At 37.3% G+C, this 21239-nt stretch overlaps 1 protein-coding gene across 3 annotated transcripts in view; it reads left to right on the top strand.

Moving 5' to 3' along the window:
- ADAMTS5 (ADAM metallopeptidase with thrombospondin type 1 motif 5) overlaps positions 1-21239 on the top strand; it is a 52007-nt gene that overhangs the window by 19166 nt on the left and 11602 nt on the right. For 2 of the 3 annotated variants that reach the window (XM_002761329.6, XM_078358401.1), the window contains 5 exons: positions 6054-6221; positions 15602-15885; positions 17622-17805; positions 18182-18357; positions 19988-20163. In XM_002761329.6, the coding sequence (XP_002761375.1) occupies positions 6054-6221; positions 15602-15885; positions 17622-17805; positions 18182-18357; positions 19988-20163 (988 nt within the window). The remainder of the gene's footprint in view (positions 1-6053; positions 6222-15601; positions 15886-17621; positions 17806-18181; positions 18358-19987; positions 20164-21239) is intronic. The other variant, XM_078358402.1, reaches the window with a different exon arrangement.

The following is a 21239-nucleotide window of genomic DNA, read 5'->3' as shown; positions in this document are numbered from 1 at the left end:
TATCTGCCACGAGTGGAAACCAGCAAATTGAAGGTGGCATAAAAAGTAAATCTATCACACACTTGCTGAGTGATGTTTTTTTCTTTTATGTTTAGGAAATTTCCTGTTCCCTCCCAAATAAAGAGTGTCTAGTAATATCAAAGTTTGTTAGCCGGTGTGGTGGCTCATGCTTGTAATCCCAATAGTTTGAGACTATCCCTGGCATCATAGTGAGACTCTATCTCTACAAAAATTAAAAAATAAATAAATAAAATTAGCCAAGGGTAGTGTTGTCCCAGCTAGTCAGTCAGAAGGCTGAGGTATGAGTATCACTTGAACCCAGGAGATGGAGGTTACAGTGGAATTTGATAGCACCACTGCACTCCAGCACTCCAGCCTGGGTGATAGACACTCAATCTCTCTCTCTCTCTCTCTCTCTCTCTCTCTCTCTCTCTCTCTCTCTCTCTCTCTCTCTCCCTACCCCCCCCACATATATATGTGTACATATACACATACACACACACACACAGACCACTGAACAAGAATACTCATAAGTAAAAGTATATAACAATCTCAGAATATCAGTGAGGACAATAAAGTAAGCTAACAATCAGTGGTTCTTTGATATATGTCAAGCACATATTCTAATCATTTTGCATGTTTTATATCATTTAATCCTTACAAAATGCCATGAGGTAAGTACTATTAGTGGGTCACCCGAGAAAGATTGAAACTAACACACAGGGTGGTTTCTAAACCTAAGATCAACAACTAATATACTGCTAAAGTGAGATTCAAACCCAATCCATCTGGCTCCAGAGCTCAAGATGTTTCTACCCTTCAGGAAAGTTTTTTTAGACAGTTTTTACTTTAAAGGATATAATTCTGAAATGGATTCAAAAGGATATTGACACAGCTAGTTATAAGGTGAAAAAGTTAGAGTTTCTTCCTTCCAAATTACATAATTGATACCACATTTACCATTCATGTTAACGTTTTGAAATGGGAGTTCAAGAGTTTTATCACATTTATGTAAAGACTCGTGTTTGAATAAACATGTTTGATCCAATTATTGGATCTCATGGTTCCCTTCCTCAAGAATTCTAGATTCTGATCCCATGTGAGCTGTTGACTCACTTTTCAACCCCTGGCAAGACCTTGCACCTCCATAATCCCAGCTGGAAAATTAGGTAAAATAAAAACATGACCTCATTAAGAAACAGATGCTTCATCTGAGCAGTGCTTTCCCAAGTAAACACATTACAGAGCTTCTTGTGACATTTTTTTAGGATGTGGTACTGTGTCCCCTTGACCATTGGTCAGTTTGGGATCAGGAGACAAGAGCTTGAAATTCTGTTTAATTTGCAGACCAAAGTTTAAAAAAACAACCAATTTCCTTGCTGAGGTTAATGTTATAAGTCAGCCCTAGTTGTACAGTAAGACCTGAGTTGAATAAGAAGCTGAACCAACGGTTACCTTTTAAGCAATGTGTCTTCATCTAGCTGCATGTTATCACGGATTTTCTAACACCGTATTCTCTTATGAATTTAAGAAAGCAAGGTGTTCCTTAAATCTGTACTGGGAATATCAAAGATAAAATTTATTTTGTAAAATGTTATCCCTTTGCCAATTCAAAAGGAGGATTTTCATGCCAGAAAAGTTGTTTTGCTATTTCTGAGCTAACAATGTAACTCAAACTCTCAGCCCTATAGACTTCGCTCTGACATAATTTATCATTATACTTATTTTCTTAGATTAATTCAAATAAACTCCTTTCTGATGTTACTTGTTGACAGACACTCAGCATGACTGTTGTATTTAAGATATGATTTAACATCTATTAAGAATAGATCAACAATGTCTAACACAATTTACACCTTAGCTTTTACTAATTATTTCAAACAGTAAAATACAGTTCTGGCCGGGCACAGTGGTTCATGCTTGTAATCCCAGAATCTGGGAGGCCAAGGTGGGTGGATCCACTGAGGTCAGGAGTTCAAGACCAGCCCAGCAACATGATGAAATCCTGTCTCTACTAAAAATACAAAAAATTAGCTGGGTGTGGTGGTGGGTGCCTGTAATGCCAGTTTCTCAGGAGGCTGAGGCAGGAGAATTGCTTGAAGCGGGGAGGCAGAGATTGCAGTGAGCCGAGATCTTGCCATTGCACTCCCGCCTGGGCAACAAGAAACTCTGTCTCAAAAAAAGAAAAGAACAGAAAAGAAATACAATTCTGAGGTATCTATCACTTGGAAAATACTCATGGATTAGACAGTTGCATTATTCTCTGAATTTCACTCTGGCTTCTGTCTCCCCTTCCCAGTTAAAATCTTATTTAACATATAAATACAGAGGCGATTACCAAGTACATCTATTACACAGTGTGCTTGGTCCTTAATTGCCTCAGGATTTTAGGTGACAAGCTTCCAATTACATCATCAAGTATTACAGATAGCTGAGGAAGATAGTATTGTAAACAAAATTGCTCAAGCAAACTGCTTTTAGATCTTTTGGATGTCCGCTGATTATAAGTGATCCTAAACACAAATATTAATTCTTCCCTAAAGCAAGACCTTACTACCTCTGCTTTGAATCCTGACAGCAGGTAGTTACCTCTAAATTCACCTCTGCCTTTTCTCTCACTAGGAGTTTCACATCCTATTTTACTGAGGGAGCTTTCTCAAATCTCTGTCAAAATGATTTTGAGTCCTCCCCGCCCTTCTCTTGCAACACTGACTCTCCATAAAGAAATCTTTCTCCTTCCAATGGTAAGGATTGCCATTCTATGTGGATTTCTGGATTACAGCCCCCTGCCTCTTCTAAAACCTCACCCTCACCTAACTCTGTTGCTCTGTATTGCTCTAAAAACTCATCATAAAGTACAATTTGATATAAACAACAAATGAATTTTGGCATTGTACACGTTTTCTCCACACTCTTTTATATTCTTCATGTGCTGTTTTACTCCCTGGGACAGGGATATCTAATCCTATCTGCCGCTAATGCTCCTGAGGTCTGCTTGTCCAAGAAATTCTTCATCTATAAACCACACCATTCATTTTAAACCTCTCTGTGAATGATTTACGAACAAACTCTTTCTGAAAAGGCAGATGTTTTCAAAGCTATTAGCTTTTCCAATTCCCCTTCACAATCCCTACTTGAAATACACAGTTGTCTGCTGTGACATTGTATCTTAAATTCCCAGGATTCTGGAATTTCTCTGGTGGCTAGCTTTCAGTATCATAGTGTGCTGTCTTTACTGTGAGCACTCCTTTAAAAGCGCTTATACTTTGTAGACTTTTGCTATTTCAAGGCTGATTTCAACTAAGAGTCAGTGTCTTAGCATAATTGCTTAGGGGCTCGAATTAGAAAATCCCACTCCTTTTGCTGTTTACAGCCTTTAGAATGTGTGTCACGTCTTTCCTGAAGAGCATCCAAACATCCCTCACATTGATCTTCCTTTTCATATCCTGTCCAGCTCCTGAAGGGAAGTCACGTGGGTCTCTCGCCATGCCCTGGTTCCAGCTACTCTGAAACTGGCTGCCTGTTACTTTGGGTGCTTAAGTGTTCTTCACATTGCCCAGGACTCTCACTGCCTATGAGACAGCATGCTTCTCCCAGACAGCTGTCAGGCTTTCTTCATGGAGGACGGAATGTTCATTCACCCTCCAAAGAGTTGATCTCTTTCAGTTGGCTCTAAGAAGTCTGTTTCTGCCTGACTTTTGGAGATCTTACAAAATTCATATCCCCTTGCTGAGGTGAAACTAAGATTTGTTCATGCTTGAAAGACTGGCAGTCTTTCCCAGTGGAATTTCTTCTATTCATCTTCAGTAGCAATCAAGCTATGACAGAAAATGAATAAATTTGGGGAGCATAAAAGTCATAATAGTATATTAAATAGTATTTAAAAAGATTCATAAATGATGCCAAAATATTTAAAAATTAAATTAACTTGCTTGCATAATTGAAACCTTTAAAATTACATGCTTCATCTCTCTGAAAGAAAAAATTGAGGTACTGTCTCAGGCCCCTCAAAGTGAATTTGGTGTCTGCTATGTGGCCTATATTGTAAATCAGAATTCTAAAATCTGCCCTCCAAATGAAGTGAAAATCTCTTGATATAATAAGTTAAAAATATGGAAAGTACTCTGTATTTATATAGATTTGGAGGGAAAAAACTGTTACTCCATCAAATAAATATAAATATCCTATGAAGTAGAATGCAGAGGTCACATTTGTTAAGTATAAAACCTGGATTCAAATACATATTATGTTGCAGAGGTCACTTGGGGACACTTTTCTTCTCTCTCTTCTATGTGAGAGGACAAAACTCAAATGTGAAATTTCCACACATGTCCCTCATTGTTAGTTGATAGATCCTCTATCTTGGAAAAGTTCAGGGAGTGCAGAGTACATTATCAACATGTATTTCATGTACTAAATAACTTTAAGTCATTTTTAATAGTACCTGAATAAAAGATTCTGTTTTTATTTCTGTGAGCAACGAGTTCCTTGAAAAACTCAACTAACCACTCAAAACTCCGATGAGTCCTTGCTAACTTCCTTTGCACATTAATTAGGACATACTCTATACATAGACTATCATGCATGTTTATGCTACTGACCAAACAAAATGTTAAGCGGTGGTGGGAGGACTTCCCAGAGAAAACTTGTTAGCCGAGTAAATATTGTTAAGTAAATATCTGGATAAATGACATAAAAATGTGGAGACTTGGAAGGTCACTGAGCCCTAGGCATAACAGCAGTCAGTTGCTCAGTGGACAATTTTGTTATGAGGTGTTGGTGATTTAACAAGTTGGCCCAAAGTAGTCAGAATCTAAAGTGAAAGATTTCATCTCTGTTGGGTTTTATTGGTGCACACTGGACTCTTTTGCTAGGATGGCCAAAGTTTTCTGCATTTGGCATTCAAGAACCCAAGGAGAATGTAGTCATCTGTTTGCTATAATGTTTTCTACATTCGTTTCAGTGGTTTATGTATGATTCTAGAAAGCTTTGTTAAAAACACTACTAGGATGATTTGCTGTCTATGTTTTAGTTTATAACTGCCCAAACTACTGTCCTAGATGTTTTAAATAGCATTTTAAGTTTGTTGGGGGAATATCATTTTATCCTTAGACTGTATGAAAATTGATCTTACATAATAAAAAGCAATGTACTTGGATTATAAGAATGTGATTATGGGCTCTGTGAAGCAATATCTAGCTTGACTGGGATTGCAGAGAACATGGTTGATAGACTTAAGCACAAAAATCTCCTGGCTGAGTGGTTTTGAACAGTCACAACAATCACTTGGGAAACCAAGGTATTCTCTCTTCAAGCTCTCGAACTCCATGTTATTAGTATTTTAGACATTTTAAAATGTAAATGGGTATTTTGTCAAAATGAGCTATACATTTGTGAGAATAGGAAACATTCACAACTCAGTAAATCACTAAAAGCAATGAACGGATGAAGCAAGCTTCATTTTACATGAAACTGGAAAGTTCCTCATTTCACTTCTCGTATTTGTCTCCCCTAGTCCTCCTTTATATTAGTCACCTATTTATTTGACTAATAAAATAAGTCACTGATATTCAGAAACCATCTATTAATTGTTTGCAACTTGCACAGCACTAAGTTCAATACAGAGGCTTCAACAGTATACAGGAGCAAGTGCACTTCGATTTCATGGGGCTTGATCAGAGGAGGCAGAAAATCAGACAATCAAAATGATACGTGGTGAGGGCTATGACATAATCCCACAATTGTCTCACAAATGCTAGATTCTAAATAAGGCTTTGTTTCCACATGTCATTAAGCATATGTGATCCAGATGAATTACGGGAACATCTACGCTTTAGTTTTTTAGTTTCCATCGAAATGTTCATGCAAAGTAATTGCTGTACTAACTACATGAAACATTATTTCCCTGGAGGTCCAGTCTTCAGGTGAGAAGGCAGTTAAAGTGAACTTATCTACAATTGGTGGGAAAAAAATCAAGCCCTAGCATAATTATCACGGAAAAATAGAAATACACAGTAATGGATTATCTGTACTTCCTCTGTTCTCTCACTTAGGACATCTACTTGGCCTCTCCCATGATGATTCCAAATTCTGTGAAGAGACCTTTGGTTCCACAGAAGATAAGCGCTTAATGTCCTCCATCCTTACCAGCATTGATGCATCTAAGCCCTGGTCCAAATGCACTTCAGCCACCATCACAGAATTCCTGGATGATGGCCATGGTATGTATCATTAAGGGCAACACGGACTGAGAAACAAAATTTGGGATTCTTAGGAGTTTGACTTCATTATATCCTCAAAATATTCATCTTGCCCTCTAAGACAATAGTTGTTTGGATAGTGCCAGAAGAAAGACCAAGGAAATTGATCATATGTGGGTATGTGCTGCCAACGTCCTTGGTGGCATTTTAACTATGGTATTTTGGCTTTTGAATTGAAAAAGTTCAAAGGAGAGGCAGTGTGGAAGACCACACAGAATGCCTTACTAGTGCCCTGCAAGCCTGGCTTTTATTCCCTCTTTCACCACTAGCTTCCTGTGAGAACTTTGGCAGACATCTTGGTTTCCTTGCTATTAATATGACTTGCAGAAGTATTTGTTACAGGCCTATTATAGGGGTGTGGTTAAGGTGTAGCAGACAATTCTATAGGATTCTTTTTATGGCAACCTAAAGCCAGAAGAGGAAGCTTTCTAGATTTGCACTGACTAGAAGAATTTGGTTTCATCCTGATAGCAGATTCTCCTGAAAGTGGAGTAAAAACCTCAGAACAGAAATAGAAAAGAATCTGAATGATGGGAAAACATTTTAAAAACTTCAAAAGAAAATCTTTTGCTTCATCCTTTAAATACAGTTCAAGAGAACAGTGTACTTTATTAAATTCTGTAAGACTAGGATTAGTGCTGTAAATTATATGAACATACTGAGGAAGTTACAATTTTTAGAAATAATAAATCCCGACCCCTAAGTAATCTTGGAAACAAGCTGTTGCAAATTTCCTAGCATTCTTTAGTACTTTAAAATAATAAAAACACAGGAGGGTAGATTCATTGGCCTTGGAAAGAATCTTCAGAGATCATGTAGCCAAAATTTCCTCCTTTACAGAAATGGACATATTCTCATTTCTTTTATGTTCTCTTAAGATTCATCTTTCTAAAACTAGTAGTTGAATGAAATATAACAGAAATTATTAATCATAACAATTTTCTATAAAATTATCTAATGATGTATGGTTCAAAGTTGAATAAAGAGTATTTATGGAAACTGTCTTTTTCCCAGTTCCACAAAGCTTCTTATTTAATATTCCCATAATTTTTAGTATGTTGTCTTTTTTGAACTGTGGCTAAATAATACCAGAACAAATAGCAAATTAACATTATTTCAGACATAAATAAATTCGGCTGCATCGTTCTCTGATACCATGGAGCCGAAATCTGTTCATTAACTCATTTTTACTCCTTTAGTGGTGAACAGGTAAGGATTTAGCTGCCTGTTACTACATATTTATATGTCTCATTTCCAGCTTGGTTTAAAATATATATCACTACAAAAAAATGTTCTTTTTTAGTTGAAAGAATATCTCAATAATTTAAAGACTTGGAAACAACACTAAGAATTAATGTATGAAGCTTTTCCTTTAGACCAATAATACAATGGTAATTTTATGTTCAGCTCAGTTTACTTTGTGGATTAAATGTGGATAAAGTCCTAAGATGAATATTCCTTATAGTCATCCTATCTACATTAATCAGATCAATATCTCATAAAGTCCTTCTTGGGTGGAATGTTAATTCTGCACTCATAATACTGCTTTTCTGTTTTACTTCTTTTCAGGTTTTATGAAAATAAAATAACATTAATATTTTATTTCAAAATCACATGTTACCCATTCCAAGAAGCTGAGCTAAACCTTGAATCACTAAATGAATGGATTTAGTTGCTAAGGCAGCAAATACTTATGGCTAAAATGGGACCAAATTTTTTTCCCTGTGCAAGTATTAGGTCAGCTAATTACAATGCTGTGGAGAATTTTGTTCCTAATTTTGAAATGATTCATTTATTTCATGTTTATGGAATTTGTGATCTTAATTTCTATGCAGTAAATAATGCTTTTGGCATTGTCTTCATTTTTTTAATATTAATTCTATATTTCAAAAAGTCCATGCTCTGAATTTTTAAAGATTTCATAACAAATTTACATATTTTTATATCTCAGTTTCTGTTCCAAAGAACTCATGATAGAAAACAACTAAGAAAATAATTTTAATAGAAATAGATCTTATTCATTTGCACTAATAAAAAAGTATATGAATTTCTCATATGTATATTAAATAAATTCAAGTATTACCAAAATTCCTTTAACAGAAGATGCTTATAGTTTATCTATTGACTTTATTTCATCCAATCTAGACTTTTTCACTTTTGAGTATGTTGGTATGGATAGGCAGTGTTTTGTTTCAATAAAAATCCTATTTTATCGGTAGCTTATAATATGAATAAAGTAAGTTCGGAATAACAAGAAACAAAAGCAGTGTGCACAATGACAAAGCTCAGTTATGTCTTATTTCCTTTCAAAAGAGCATATTCAGATACAGAATTGAAACAGTGGTACTCCCTGAAGTGCTATTATTTAAAGATTAATTGAAATAACTTAATAACTTTTAAATTGTAACAAAAAAGCTGACTTAAGTCAATGTAAGTGAAAGTGTGGCCAAAGAAACTACTAAACTCACTGTGGAGATTATTGTGATTCTAACATTTCAGCCACAGGGCATGGGAGAGAAGAAGAAGACAGTCAAAGCCCAAGATGCTAGAATAACAAACAGACGCATCTTTGTTAGAAGACTAAATGATATCAGAAAACTATATTATAAAACCTTTTCACTTTACTCATAGGAAGCTACACAGGCTTCTACTCAGAGCCCATTTATTCATATTTTACAGTTCTGCCATTTTTCTGTTCTAATTTTCTAGGCCACTCAACATTTTAAGCAATAAAATAGTCATGAGAAGTGAGGATGCAGAGACTTTAGACAGGTAATCTGAGAGCAAGAAATGATATTATTTGACAATAAGAGAAGAGCTGTAAATAGCAGCTGTAAAACATGAAAGGCACAGTGGTCTGGTACCATTTTCTAAAGGTAAAAAACCCTGTCTCACCAGCACGGTCCCTCAAGTCAGTGCTATATTTCAGCATGATACAATAATTGACACACAGAAAAAAATGATTTTCATTTATTTAGGAAAGTTAAACTGTGACTACTATAAAGGCAGAAAGGCAATTGCTAGTTTTAAGCAGGTAATCCCATAACACATATACCATTTTTCAATGGTACCTAAAGAGTACATTATAAATGGGAAATCCATTCACATCTAATATCTCATCCCTCCCCCTCTCACCTCCATCAATACTGGAGAAATGAGATCAGAGAGTAAAATTAAATTCAAAGCATTTGATTTATTTTCAAAATTATTAGCCATAAGTAGTTGGACATTTGTAGCACTTGTCCACTGCCAAATTTAAATTCATTAGGACTGAGTGTTTCCTGATTTAGTTCCAACAAGAAATATGCAGCAATTAGGTTATGGTTGAAAAACCCGTGTGCTCAATCTAAAGTCACTGTGTATGCAGATCTGTGACTCAGAAAAGGAGAAGTCATGCCTCATGGGACCCCCCCACCCCACCATGCCCAACCTTGGCCAAGATACTTGTAGACATTCTGCAGTGTTTTTACAAGCTAGCTCTAGGCAAGCTGGCTAGGAGTATGAGCCTCAAAAACAAAGGTAAGCACTGGCAAAGAAATTGTGCCTTGAAAGCAGGTTATTGAATTTCCTTTCTCTAACACTTCCTAACCTTGAGTCCAAAAAAAGATAGCTGTGTCTGCTGTGTCCCTGAGTTCACAGTGCCAGATGATGAGAAAGGCCACCACTTATGTAGATACAGCTCGAGAACACTCACAACACGGGTTGCTAAGGAAAATCTATAGATGGTTTTGAAAAGTTGACATGTAATATAAAGAGCTAAGTTTATAGCCACTTACTGAACATAGAACTTTGCACATAAAATGATATTGGAAAAGCAGTTCTCTGTATCTGTTGTTAAGTATAGACCCTAAAGCTGGCCAGGAGATCTTAACATCAGCTTTTAAGGTGGTGTTAATAAAATTCAAAGCCAACACTATGGTTGCATCTTGATTTTCATAATAAATATGCTCTTTAACAGAGTGTGAAAATAAGACATATAGTTTAAGGCCACAATGACTTACTTACTGAATTTATTTATATATTGATTTAGTTTTGAGACAGAGTTTCACTCTTCTTGCCCAGGCTGGAGTGCAATGGCACTATCTCAGCTCACTGCAACCTCCACCTCCCAGGTTCAAGTGATTCTCCTGCCTCAGTTTCTGAGTAGCCAGGATTATAGGCACTCACCACCATGCCTAGCTAATTTTGTATTTTTAGTAGAGATGAGGTATCTCCATGTTTGTCAGGCTGAGCTTGAACTCCCAATCTCAGGTGATCCACCTGCCTCGGCCTCCCAAAGTGCTTGGATTACAAGGGTGACTTATATTTTTAAAAACATTCCTTTCTCCTTTGTCATGGAGAATCTGTAGCTTAATTTCCTTGCCATTACATCTGCTAAACAGTGTACTTAATGCATCTAACAGCTTCACACCCAGACCCCTTGAGTTGCTTTTGGACAAAAAATGTCTTTTGGAAGTGCCCTTGTTCATTCATCTATCACTGGGCCCAAAAGGAGTGATCAAAGAGCAGAAAAATGCACCCATTTTTCTTTTGACATTAGACATTCAAGTAAAGACCTAAAAGCAGAGGGGCAAGGGCAGCAAGATGAAGAGAGGAAGCAAACAGTGATTGTAAGCAGTGGCATTAGGCTTCTTTGGATGAGTTTCATTAGAAAACTAATGAAAACTTTTCTCTCTCCTAGATCATGTGATTTCTCCTAGATCATGAATATTTGGGTCAATGCTTAATTTCATACCAGAGCATTGAAAAGTAAGAAAAGACAGAAATAACTTTAGTGCTAGAAATAAGAAAAAAAATAGAAAATAATAAAGAACAACAACTTTGAGCCTGGGTGTAGTGGCTCACGCCCTGTAATCCCAGGACTTTGGGAGGCCAAGGTGGGTGGATCACCTGAGGTCAGGAGTTTGAGACCAAGAGTTTGAGACATGGTGAAACCCTGTCTCTCCTAAAAATACAAAAATTAGCTGGGCATGGTGGTGTGTGCCTGTAGTCCCAGCTACTCAGGAGGCTGTGGCAGGAGAATCACTTGAACTCGGGAGGTGGAGGTTGCAGTGAGCGGAGATTACACCACTACACTCCAGCCTGCTGGGCAACAGAGCTAGACTCCATCTCAAAAAAGCAAAAAACAAAAACAAAAAGAACAACAACTTTGATAATTTTGATTAATCATTAATATGAGAGACAAATAGTACTGTAACTCAGATGTATAAAACAAAAAGAACAACAAGTTTGATAATTTCGATTAATCATTAATATGAGAGACAAATAGTACTGTAACTCAGATGTATAAAACTAGAGATTTTTCTGCTCCATTTCCTGGAGGCATGACATTCCTTCCATCACATATTAATGGACTTCTGCCACCATGGAGAGACTAAAACATTTTCCTATAGTTTTGTCTCAAATCACAGCATCTTACTTTTTTATTTTTTGTCTTATTTTAACCATTTGGTTCAACATGAATGGTAAAAACATGTATGCAATATGCACACATTAGTATTGACTTTCTTTTCTTTTCCTTTCTTTTTTTTTGAGATGGAGTTTTGCTCTTTGTCCCCCAGGCTGGAGTGTAATGGCTTGATCTCAACTCACTGCAACCTCTGCCTCACAGGTTTAAGCAATTCTCCTGCCTCAGCCTCCCGAGTAGCTGGGATTACAGTTGCCCACCACCATGCCCAGCTAATTTTTATATTTTTAGTAGAGACGAGGTTTCACCATGTTGGTCAGGCTGGTTGTGAACTCCTGACCTCTGGTGATCCACCCACCTTGGCCTCCTATGGTGCTGGGATTGCAGGCGTGAGTCACCACACCTGGTCTTTATTTTATATCTATCCATTTATATATATACAATGTTAAAACAAAATTTAAAAAGGAAGAAGGAAGGAAAGGAGAGAGGGAGGGAGGGAGGAAGAAACTTGCCAATTTGTAGAACAGAACAAGCACAAAATCTTGGCAGCAAGGCCCAGATCAAATTTCAGACTACAGTGAATTGAAAAATATGTGAAGTAGATGTGAAGAAGTGATTGAGAATAAAAGTAAAACAGATTAAGAAAAAATCAGCCGTAGGTTGGATGCCTCCATAGGTCATTAGAAATGATACTGAGAGGTTGACCCATATCCCCATATGCCAGTCTCCCAAACTGTATACATTTTAAAAATAGAAAATGTATATCCAATCTCTTATTACTTAGATTTTAAATCTTTTATACTATGAGATTCAGACTTAGGCTCATATTGATTTGTGTTATTGTTTCACAGCATCTTTCTAACATTTGGTAGAGATGCTTGTACCTATTTTGTTGCAAAAGCACATAATTCAATGTAAAAATGAAATAATAGGCCGGGCGCGGTGGCTCACGCCTGTAATCCCAGCACTTTGGGAGGCCGAGGCGGGTGGATCACGAGGTCAAGAGATCGAGACCATCCTGGTCAACATGGTGAAACCCCGTCTCTACTAAAAATACAAAAAAAATTAGCTGGGCATGGTGGTGCGTGCCTGTAATCCCAGCTGCTCGGGAGGCTGAGGCAGGAGAATTGCCTGAACCCAGGAGGCGGAGGTTGCGGTGAGCCAAGATCGCGCCATTGCACTCCAGCCTGGGTAACAAGAGCAAAACTCCGTCTCAAAAAAAAAAATGAAATAATATATACTTTGGCATAAACAGAAATTGATGCAGTTACAAATCCTAGCTTGAGAATGCTGGAGTAACACAGTAATTGCAATTCTGAAATAAATCATTTTAAGCAAGAAAAGGTCATCTCCACATGTATTACCTCTAAGGGAAAATTATAGAGCTGATATATCTTATTTTTAAGAGAAAGCAAACATGTTATTTATTTTTAAAACTTGTCCTTCTAAATTCAGGTTTGTAAAGAGATGCCACATCTTGAAGTCTCTTTGCTGGAAGCCGATTTCAAATTGTTTGCATTATGCGTTTTTTTCACTTGTCATCTACTAGTGGGGTAGCACAGGTGTCAGTGACTGTGTATGCATAGTCAGGTGGTGAGTTATTTTGGCTCCAGAAAAATGAGGTAGACCCACGCCACGTGTGTGCATACATGGTAAAGACTTCCTAGCTAATATTTAGTTCAGTCTTACGGTCTGTGCTTTTTAGTAAAATAAAAAAGAAGTTTCTTAAAACAGCACTTTTGAAGAATTGGAAACCATTCTTGCAGACTCAGAGATTTGCTGACAGTCTTCTAACATCAGCAATCTGCCAAGCAACCCTTGTTTACACAGTACTCCTTTTTTATATTCTGGAAGGAAGATAAGGTTTTTCATGGAATTCTGAAGCCCTAATCACATTCTATCTTGTAAACAATGACTAGTGAGCTTTTACTATCATTCTTTCCTATTGACTTGATGTTCATGTTTTTCTTTTAACTTGATGTTTTTCTCCCAGAGTTCTCTCTGGCTGGATACTTATTTTTAATGCTTTTTCTGGCTTGCCTTAAGAAGCTTTACCTCTTCAAACATTCTGGCTCAGAAGTTAAATAGAAACTTTGCTCTTTATTCATTTTCATATAATGCCCCCAACACAGACTGACAAATTCTAAGATATTCACTTTGAAGAAATTTGAATGTACTCCTTAAAAATTTACAGTATACTTAAAATGTGCTGAATTTTCTATTTCTCAGTGGAACATAAGAATTTGAATATGACTGTTTTTGTTTAATAAAAAGAATAACTTATACATCTAAAATGCTGTTAAATATTCCATTGTTTTGTATTTTTCTGGTCACCCTTAATTCTGTTAGCTAATTTCACATTTACAGTAACACAGTGAGAAGAGAAACATTATGCGGATCTTGAAAATAAATTATGGAGAGGTTAGCTAACTTAACCAGGAGAACTCAACCATTTAGTATTTCACTGGAGTAAGACTTCAGATTGGGTGTTTCTTCCATTAAGCTCAATATCCACCATTTAAAGGATCCTTACACATGGTTGCCCTTCAGCAATACAATCAGGCAGCTACTCACATGCTAACAGAAGCCATATGGCATCTGAAAAGGGGACAGGCTCTGAGCATAAAACCGTAACAGCTGTGTGACCCTGGGTAACTGGTCTACTGGTCTACCTCTTTTGTGCCTCAGTTTTCTTATCTGTAGGATAAATAAAATGAGTGCTAGAATCTGCCTGATGGGGTTGTGGTGGTGAGCATTAAACAAGCTAATACATGTAGAGAACGGAGAATTGTGTGTAACTAATATTTGTTATTTTTATTGCTATTGTAACCATGGTGTAAATCCTAAAATCAAGTGAACAGAAAAACACAGAAACAGATGCGCAACGCTCATGCATGTGTGTGACAAAAGAAAATTAATGATGTTAACTCACTGGACAGGGACTTTTAGGGAAGATTTTATGGGGAGGGAAAAGAGAGCGAAGCACATTTAATGTTCTGGATTCTCATTGTCCATGTTTCAGCTTCTATAGAATTCCCATCTCACCCTCTTTGCCTATATGCCGTCATATATGATGCAGTGAGACACGTACATGGTTTTAGTAGGTAGACTCCAAAAACACCAATTCTTTTAAATAAAAAGAGGAAAAGAATATAAAGACTAGACTAATCCTAAATTATCAAAGATTTTTCTATTTTCACTGCTCCTTTGTTCCGTGAATCTTGACAGCTTTTTATTAAAATTGTTATCAGTCTGGGAGAAACACTTTATCTCCTTGACTTAATTGGAAGGCCTTGAGAGGTAGATCTGAGTCATTTTTTGGTGTTTCCAATACCTAGCATGTTTCCCAGAACATGGTAGGTGCTGAGCAAATGCTTGTCAAGTGTGCAAGAATGAATGAGGAGCCAGCTTGGCTATTATTTATGGAATTAGTGGAAAGGAGACATGTGATTGGCACATGGGGAAGGGGTGAGTTAGAAATGGAGAATGGGTTATACAAACAGAGTGCCAAGGACAAACTCTGTTTCTCAAAGTGGTGGAGTAAATGCTTCATTACCATTATCATTATGATAGTTATTACTAAAATTCATCATCCAGTTTCCTCTAGGCCTATCCCAATTTTGTTTAGTGCCTTAGCACAATGGCTAAGTTCACACCTAATCAATAAAAAACCATTTTATTTAATCACACCCCTGTCAACCCCATTGTGATAGACACTCTGGAGCGTATCACTCCTGAGAACCCTGGAGGGTATCATGGGCCCACTGAGGTGCCCAGCCTTGTCCCCACAGAGTCCCTCTCCAGAGCATTACACTGTGGATTCGTGGGTGCCTCATTCTTCAACATCAGCTAGGATATTTTGTTTTCAGATCCATGATTTTAGCGGTTTGAAACCTAAATACAGAGCAGTGGTCAATCTCAGTTATTCTTGTAGGTAACTGTTTGCTGGATCTACCACGAAAGCAGATCCTGGGCCCGGAAGAACTCCCGGGACAGACCTATGATGCCGCCCAGCAGTGCAACCTGACCTTCGGGCCCGAGTACTCGGTGTGTCCCGGCATGGATGTCTGTGCTCGCCTGTGGTGTGCTGTGGTGCGCCAGGGCCAGATGGTCTGTCTGACCAAGAAGCTGCCTGCCGTGGAAGGGACACCTTGTGGAAAGGGGAGAATCTGCTTGCAGGGCAAGTGTGTGGACAAAACCAAGAAAAAATATTATTCAGTAAGTGATATTCTCATCAGCCAGTGCCTGGAGGAGACCCAAGAAGTAAAGTGCATTCTTGTGATGGGTATGGGCACTGTCCTCAGAAGCCTTTATTTTCTAATTGAAAAGCTTTTCCTGATGGGGGCAGTGGCTCATGCCTGTAATCCCAGCACTTTCAGAGCCCGAAGCAGGCAGATAACAACGTCAGGAGTTCGAGACCAGGCTGGACAACATAGTGAAACCTTGTCTCTACTAAAAACTACAAAAATTGTCCAGGCATGGTAGTACCTGATCCCAGCTACTCAGGAGGCTGAGGCATGAGAATTGCTTGAACCCAGGGGGCGGAGTTTGCAGTGAGCCGAGATGGTGCCATTGCACTCCCGCCTGGGCAGCAAGAGCAAAACTTGGTCTCCAAAAAAGAAAGAAAGAAAGAAAGAAAAGAAATAAGAAATGAAAAACTTTTCCTTTTGAGATCTATTTGCACCTGCTTCTTTCACCTGCAGTGGCCATTCTTGGTGATCAAATACCGGGGAAAATGCAGATACTAGGGATTTCTTCACAGATCACATCTTTAAACAAACACTCGTGTAACTCAGATTCTGTTCAATTGAGACTCCCCCATGTAGGACCCTATTAATTGCTTTTGAGAAGTTTACTTTCAAACTTGTCTTGCTAAAGTTATCAGAATATAAGTATTTAAATTCAGTAAGAAGGTCATAACAGAGCTGACACATGTGGTCCTTGTACATATTTGGTGAGCTCCAAATGTCACTTTCTTCCCCTGGACAATAAGTTCATCTAAATTTAGGAGCTAAAATAACTTATGGCTGCTACAGGGAAACACCTCTGCCACCATATACACAGTCCAACTTCAGGTCAACGACTGCCCTATTAATTTTCAAGGCCTGATTAAAATATATACTCCCTCTCAACCACAAGATTTGCGAAGTTCTGCAAGAGGATTATCATGTGCTCATTGCCTGTGTTTTTCAGTGTATCACCCAACCATGCATTGTCAGATAGACTGACTGAGTCCATCAGAGGGTATATATACCCTCTGAGCAAAGCAGTTGAGCATATTCTTCCTTTCAGAATCTCTAAGCTCCCTCCCGGAATGTGTCCAGAGAAATAGACTTAGGTTGCCATAAAAGGGCTCTTGTTTTTTAAGGGGTGTGTCTGCATGCATGGCCTCAGTGTACTTCAGAATCTGTCACATCCAATTAGGAATGAAGCCAAGTTGGGTCCATCCAATACATTTATGTATGTCATAGAGTCTGTCACAGACGGAGGGACTGCAGAGTTTTACTGCTAAAGAGAGAAAGAGCTGCAAACACAATTAAATAATGCCCAGTGTCACGTAGATCCTTCAGCATTATACGTTTCAATAAAGATCCAAGATCGGAGTAGACAAAAAGTTACAATGGTTCAGTGATTTTAACAGAGATGGACCATATCAGAAGACATAATTTAAAATGACCCATAGAAACCAGGAGGTAATCTTTGTGGTGTGCTCAGTGCTTAGAATGACACTTTCAGATCCTCTAGCACTGGAGTGGGGAGGGTGGAAAAGATGAACTGCTTAGAATTGGAAATATGTTGTATTTCCAAAGCATAATCATGTTAAATTCACTGAAAATATAACTGTGTCTGTGACAAAGTTTCCACTCTCTTCTTAAATGCAAGTGATTTCCAAATGCACATTTTGAATGTTTTTCTCTCATCTGAGTTAAAATATCTTCTATTTTCTATTTCAGACATCAAGCCATGGCAACTGGGGATCTTGGGGATCCTGGGGCCAGTGTTCTCGCTCATGTGGGGGAGGAGTGCAGTTTGCCTATCGCCACTGCAATAACCCTGCTCCCAGAAACAATGGACGCTACTGCACAGGGAAGAGGGCCATCTACCGCTCCTGCAGTCTCACACCCTGCCCACCCAACGGTACGCTGCCCTCAAGTGCCAGCAACCATCACATGCTACGTGTCATTTGTATTCTAGCAATAATGACTAGGGGAAGCTGGGAAACTAACATTAATCTTATACTACACAATTCCACCCATATGCAGATCAATTACAAACACATATGTGATTTTTAAGTTACTATTATAAGCAATAGAGTATTCAGAGAATTGGAATAAATAATCACCATTTTGAACGCTATGTCTAGATAAAGTCCATCAACATTGGTGAGTAAAGACTGTGGGGGAAAAAAACACAATGTTTGCATCTTTTCCTTATATTAACTAATTTAAACACACAAGAATATATCTAGGTTGCAGAACTGATAAGGTAATACTGTAACATGTTTGTTTTCTAGGTAAATCATTTCGTCATGAACAGTGTGAGGCCAAAAATGGCTATCAGTCGGATGCAAAGGGAGTGAAAACTTTTGTGGAGTGGGTTCCCAAATATGCAGGCGTCCTGCCAGGGGATGTGTGTAAGCTGACCTGCAGAGCCAAGGGCACTGGCTATTATGTGGTGTTTTCTCCAAAGGTAACTGCACACTAACTGTTCAGAAGCAGTAGGCGTACTGGTGGAAATTATTTGGTTGAAGGAAGCCTGCAGATGCCAAATGTAAACAGTTATTAGTTTGGGGTCACTTAGACTTTTGAAGGTTTTTATTTTCATCTCTATAACTTCTATATTTTCAAACTTTACACAATGAATAAAAATTATTTCACAAACAGAACAAGTAAATGTTTTAAAAGCTATATTTAAAAGGTGTAGCTCCCTGTCACAGAAGGCAAAGTGTGACCTTAACTTTAAAGTAACCATGAAAACAACTAGTATTTCCTAAGCGCCATTGTAAAGGAGATTGTAAGGCAAGAAAACTTTCTCTGTTTTTCTATTATATATTTAAGAATTCCTTTGATGAGCCATGAGGATGGGTCTCAAGATCATACACCTCTGACTCAGGGTTGTGAATAAGTCTTGAACCCTTAATATGAATCAATGTCCTTCTAGTTGTCTATGTTACAATATTTGTGTATGGAATATGCCTTATTTTTGCAGGTGAGTGTTTTCTAAATCTATAGCAGAGTTTTATTCTTATGGTCAGTGTTATACAGCCATTTATAAATTTTTAAATAGTTGCTACATTTAAAGTCACCTCTGAAACTTGGACTTCAGAGATTTACAGCATGTTATTGAAAAACAAGCTAATATCCAACTTATATAATTTTTTAAAATATCATGTTTTTATTAGAAAATAATGCATTTTTATTTTAAAATACTACACAGAAATAAAAACATAAAAATCACATGAAAATATCACCATCTACAGAGCTATTAACCTGATGAAGTATATTCTACTTCAATTCACACACACGCATTCACAACATACCCACACATGCATAAAAAGAGTTTTCTATATACATAAATGTAAAATGTATAGGCTTATTTTATATATATATATATGTGTGTGTAAATATATTATATATACTCACATGCACAAGCCACAGTCTATATACACACAGTTTTGTAACTAGCTTTTTACCTATACACTAATCCCTTTATTCAAAATATATACAGTCTCTTCCTGAAGTACATTCCTCTAACTTCCCCAGATTCTTTTTTCTACACTAATTTGGTTGTCTGTATTTCAGTGTCTGACAGTTCAACACACAACAGGGAATGCTCTCCAACCATGACATAGCTTTGAATGTCAAGTTTAGATTTTCAAATTTGTCATTATAATAACAATTATGCAACAGAGAAGGATCTTTGCATTCTCAAGCCTGCTTACATTCAACTTTACACAGAAATGATAGTCCAAAACACTTAGTGAAAAGATTATTTCTATCACTATAAAAAGCCAAGATTGTACCCTGAGAATGTAGCATGCACACAAAAACATAGATGAGTACTTCATGTCTCCTAACACATTCAGCGGTAAGCTCAAGAGAATATGTGTAAGCTAGGCTTATCTGAGAATGCTCTCTGCCAATATGTCAAGGATTTTTCAGTTAGATACTTCTGGAAACTATGTTTTTTGGCTTTTATTCTTAATGTATTGTCTATGCCAATCAAACTCAAAAAATCACAAATAAGAACTTACTAGTTGACCAAAAGAGCAAATACCGACACACACATTTCCCACTGCTAATGTGTTTGCATGATTCAGGTGACTGATGGAACTGAATGTAGGCCGTACAGTAATTCAGTCTGTGTCCGGGGAAAGTGTGTGAGAACTGGTTGTGATGGCATCATCGGCTCAAAGCTGCAGTATGACAAGTGCGGAGTATGTGGAGGAGACAACTCCAGCTGTACAAAGATTGTTGGAACCTTCACTAAGAAAAGGTAATATGATAGAACCTTTGCCTTCATATGAATTGAACAAAGCTTTAGACTCTTGCAAAATTGATAAAGAGGGACTCATATTATATCTTAAGTTATCTATAGGAGGAGGTCTAACGTGGCTCTGGTAACACATTTTGAATATGAGGAGGAAGAGAGAGGAGATGAGTAAAATTCTGGTTGCTCAGGGAAAACTCGTGGTGCTTCTGGAAGCAGATAAGCTGCAGTAGCCTTGGGAGTCCATAGCTTGCAGAATCAGAAAACTGAAAAGAAAAATTGGGTGACATTCTACTTTAGTGCTACCTTGCAGATCTATTTTTATTACTAAAACAATTTAAGGAAGATTGACTTGTTTCTATCTTAACTATATTTTTCAAGACAAATTATCCATACACAGTGTTTTTTTTTTTAAGAAAACATTTCTCCTTGCAAAATGTAAGTTCACTGCAGTGGTGTGGGCAACAATCCTATTTTATAGTGAAGTATCCTGGTTTATATCCACTCTCCAAAGAAATATATACAGCGATGTCTGTCTCCTGCTTCCTCTTGTGGTACTAGATTACACTTTACTTTAAATATTTAAATTTATAGAGTACCAAGTTCTGGCATCAAATATGCTATCAGGTAGGATGGCTGAGTTGGCTAGAGTCTGATGAAATACAGGCTTTCTCCTCTTCTTCTCAAATCACTCTTAGGCTGAGTGGTATTCATTGAATATATCTGTGTTGTCTGTAACTTAAGAGTAATATACAAACCAAATTAACAATAGAATTTGTTAAAATAATTAAACATGTTAATATAAAAAAACTATAAATTCTCTCTGATGTGATTTGAAAATATATGGCTGAAAAATTTATTTTGAATTAAAATATGCATTACTAGTTCTATTTGCTAATGAAATGACAATTATTCACCTAATTGTGTTAGACCTTCTATGTCAAAACCCTGCATATCTAATTATATCCTACATTTTTATATGCTTAAAAGGTATCAAACACCTTAGAGATGATCACTTCAACCTTTTGTTTTAAAAATGAGATGGACTGAAAATTTAGGAGTTAGCCAATACTCCATAGCTG

Source organism: Callithrix jacchus, chromosome 21 (genome assembly GCF_049354715.1).
Source record: "Callithrix jacchus isolate 240 chromosome 21, calJac240_pri, whole genome shotgun sequence".
Lineage (NCBI taxonomy): Eukaryota > Metazoa > Chordata > Mammalia > Primates > Cebidae > Callithrix > Callithrix jacchus.
The sequence above is the reverse complement of the archived record's forward strand: the minus strand, read 5'-3'. Positions and strand labels throughout refer to the sequence as shown.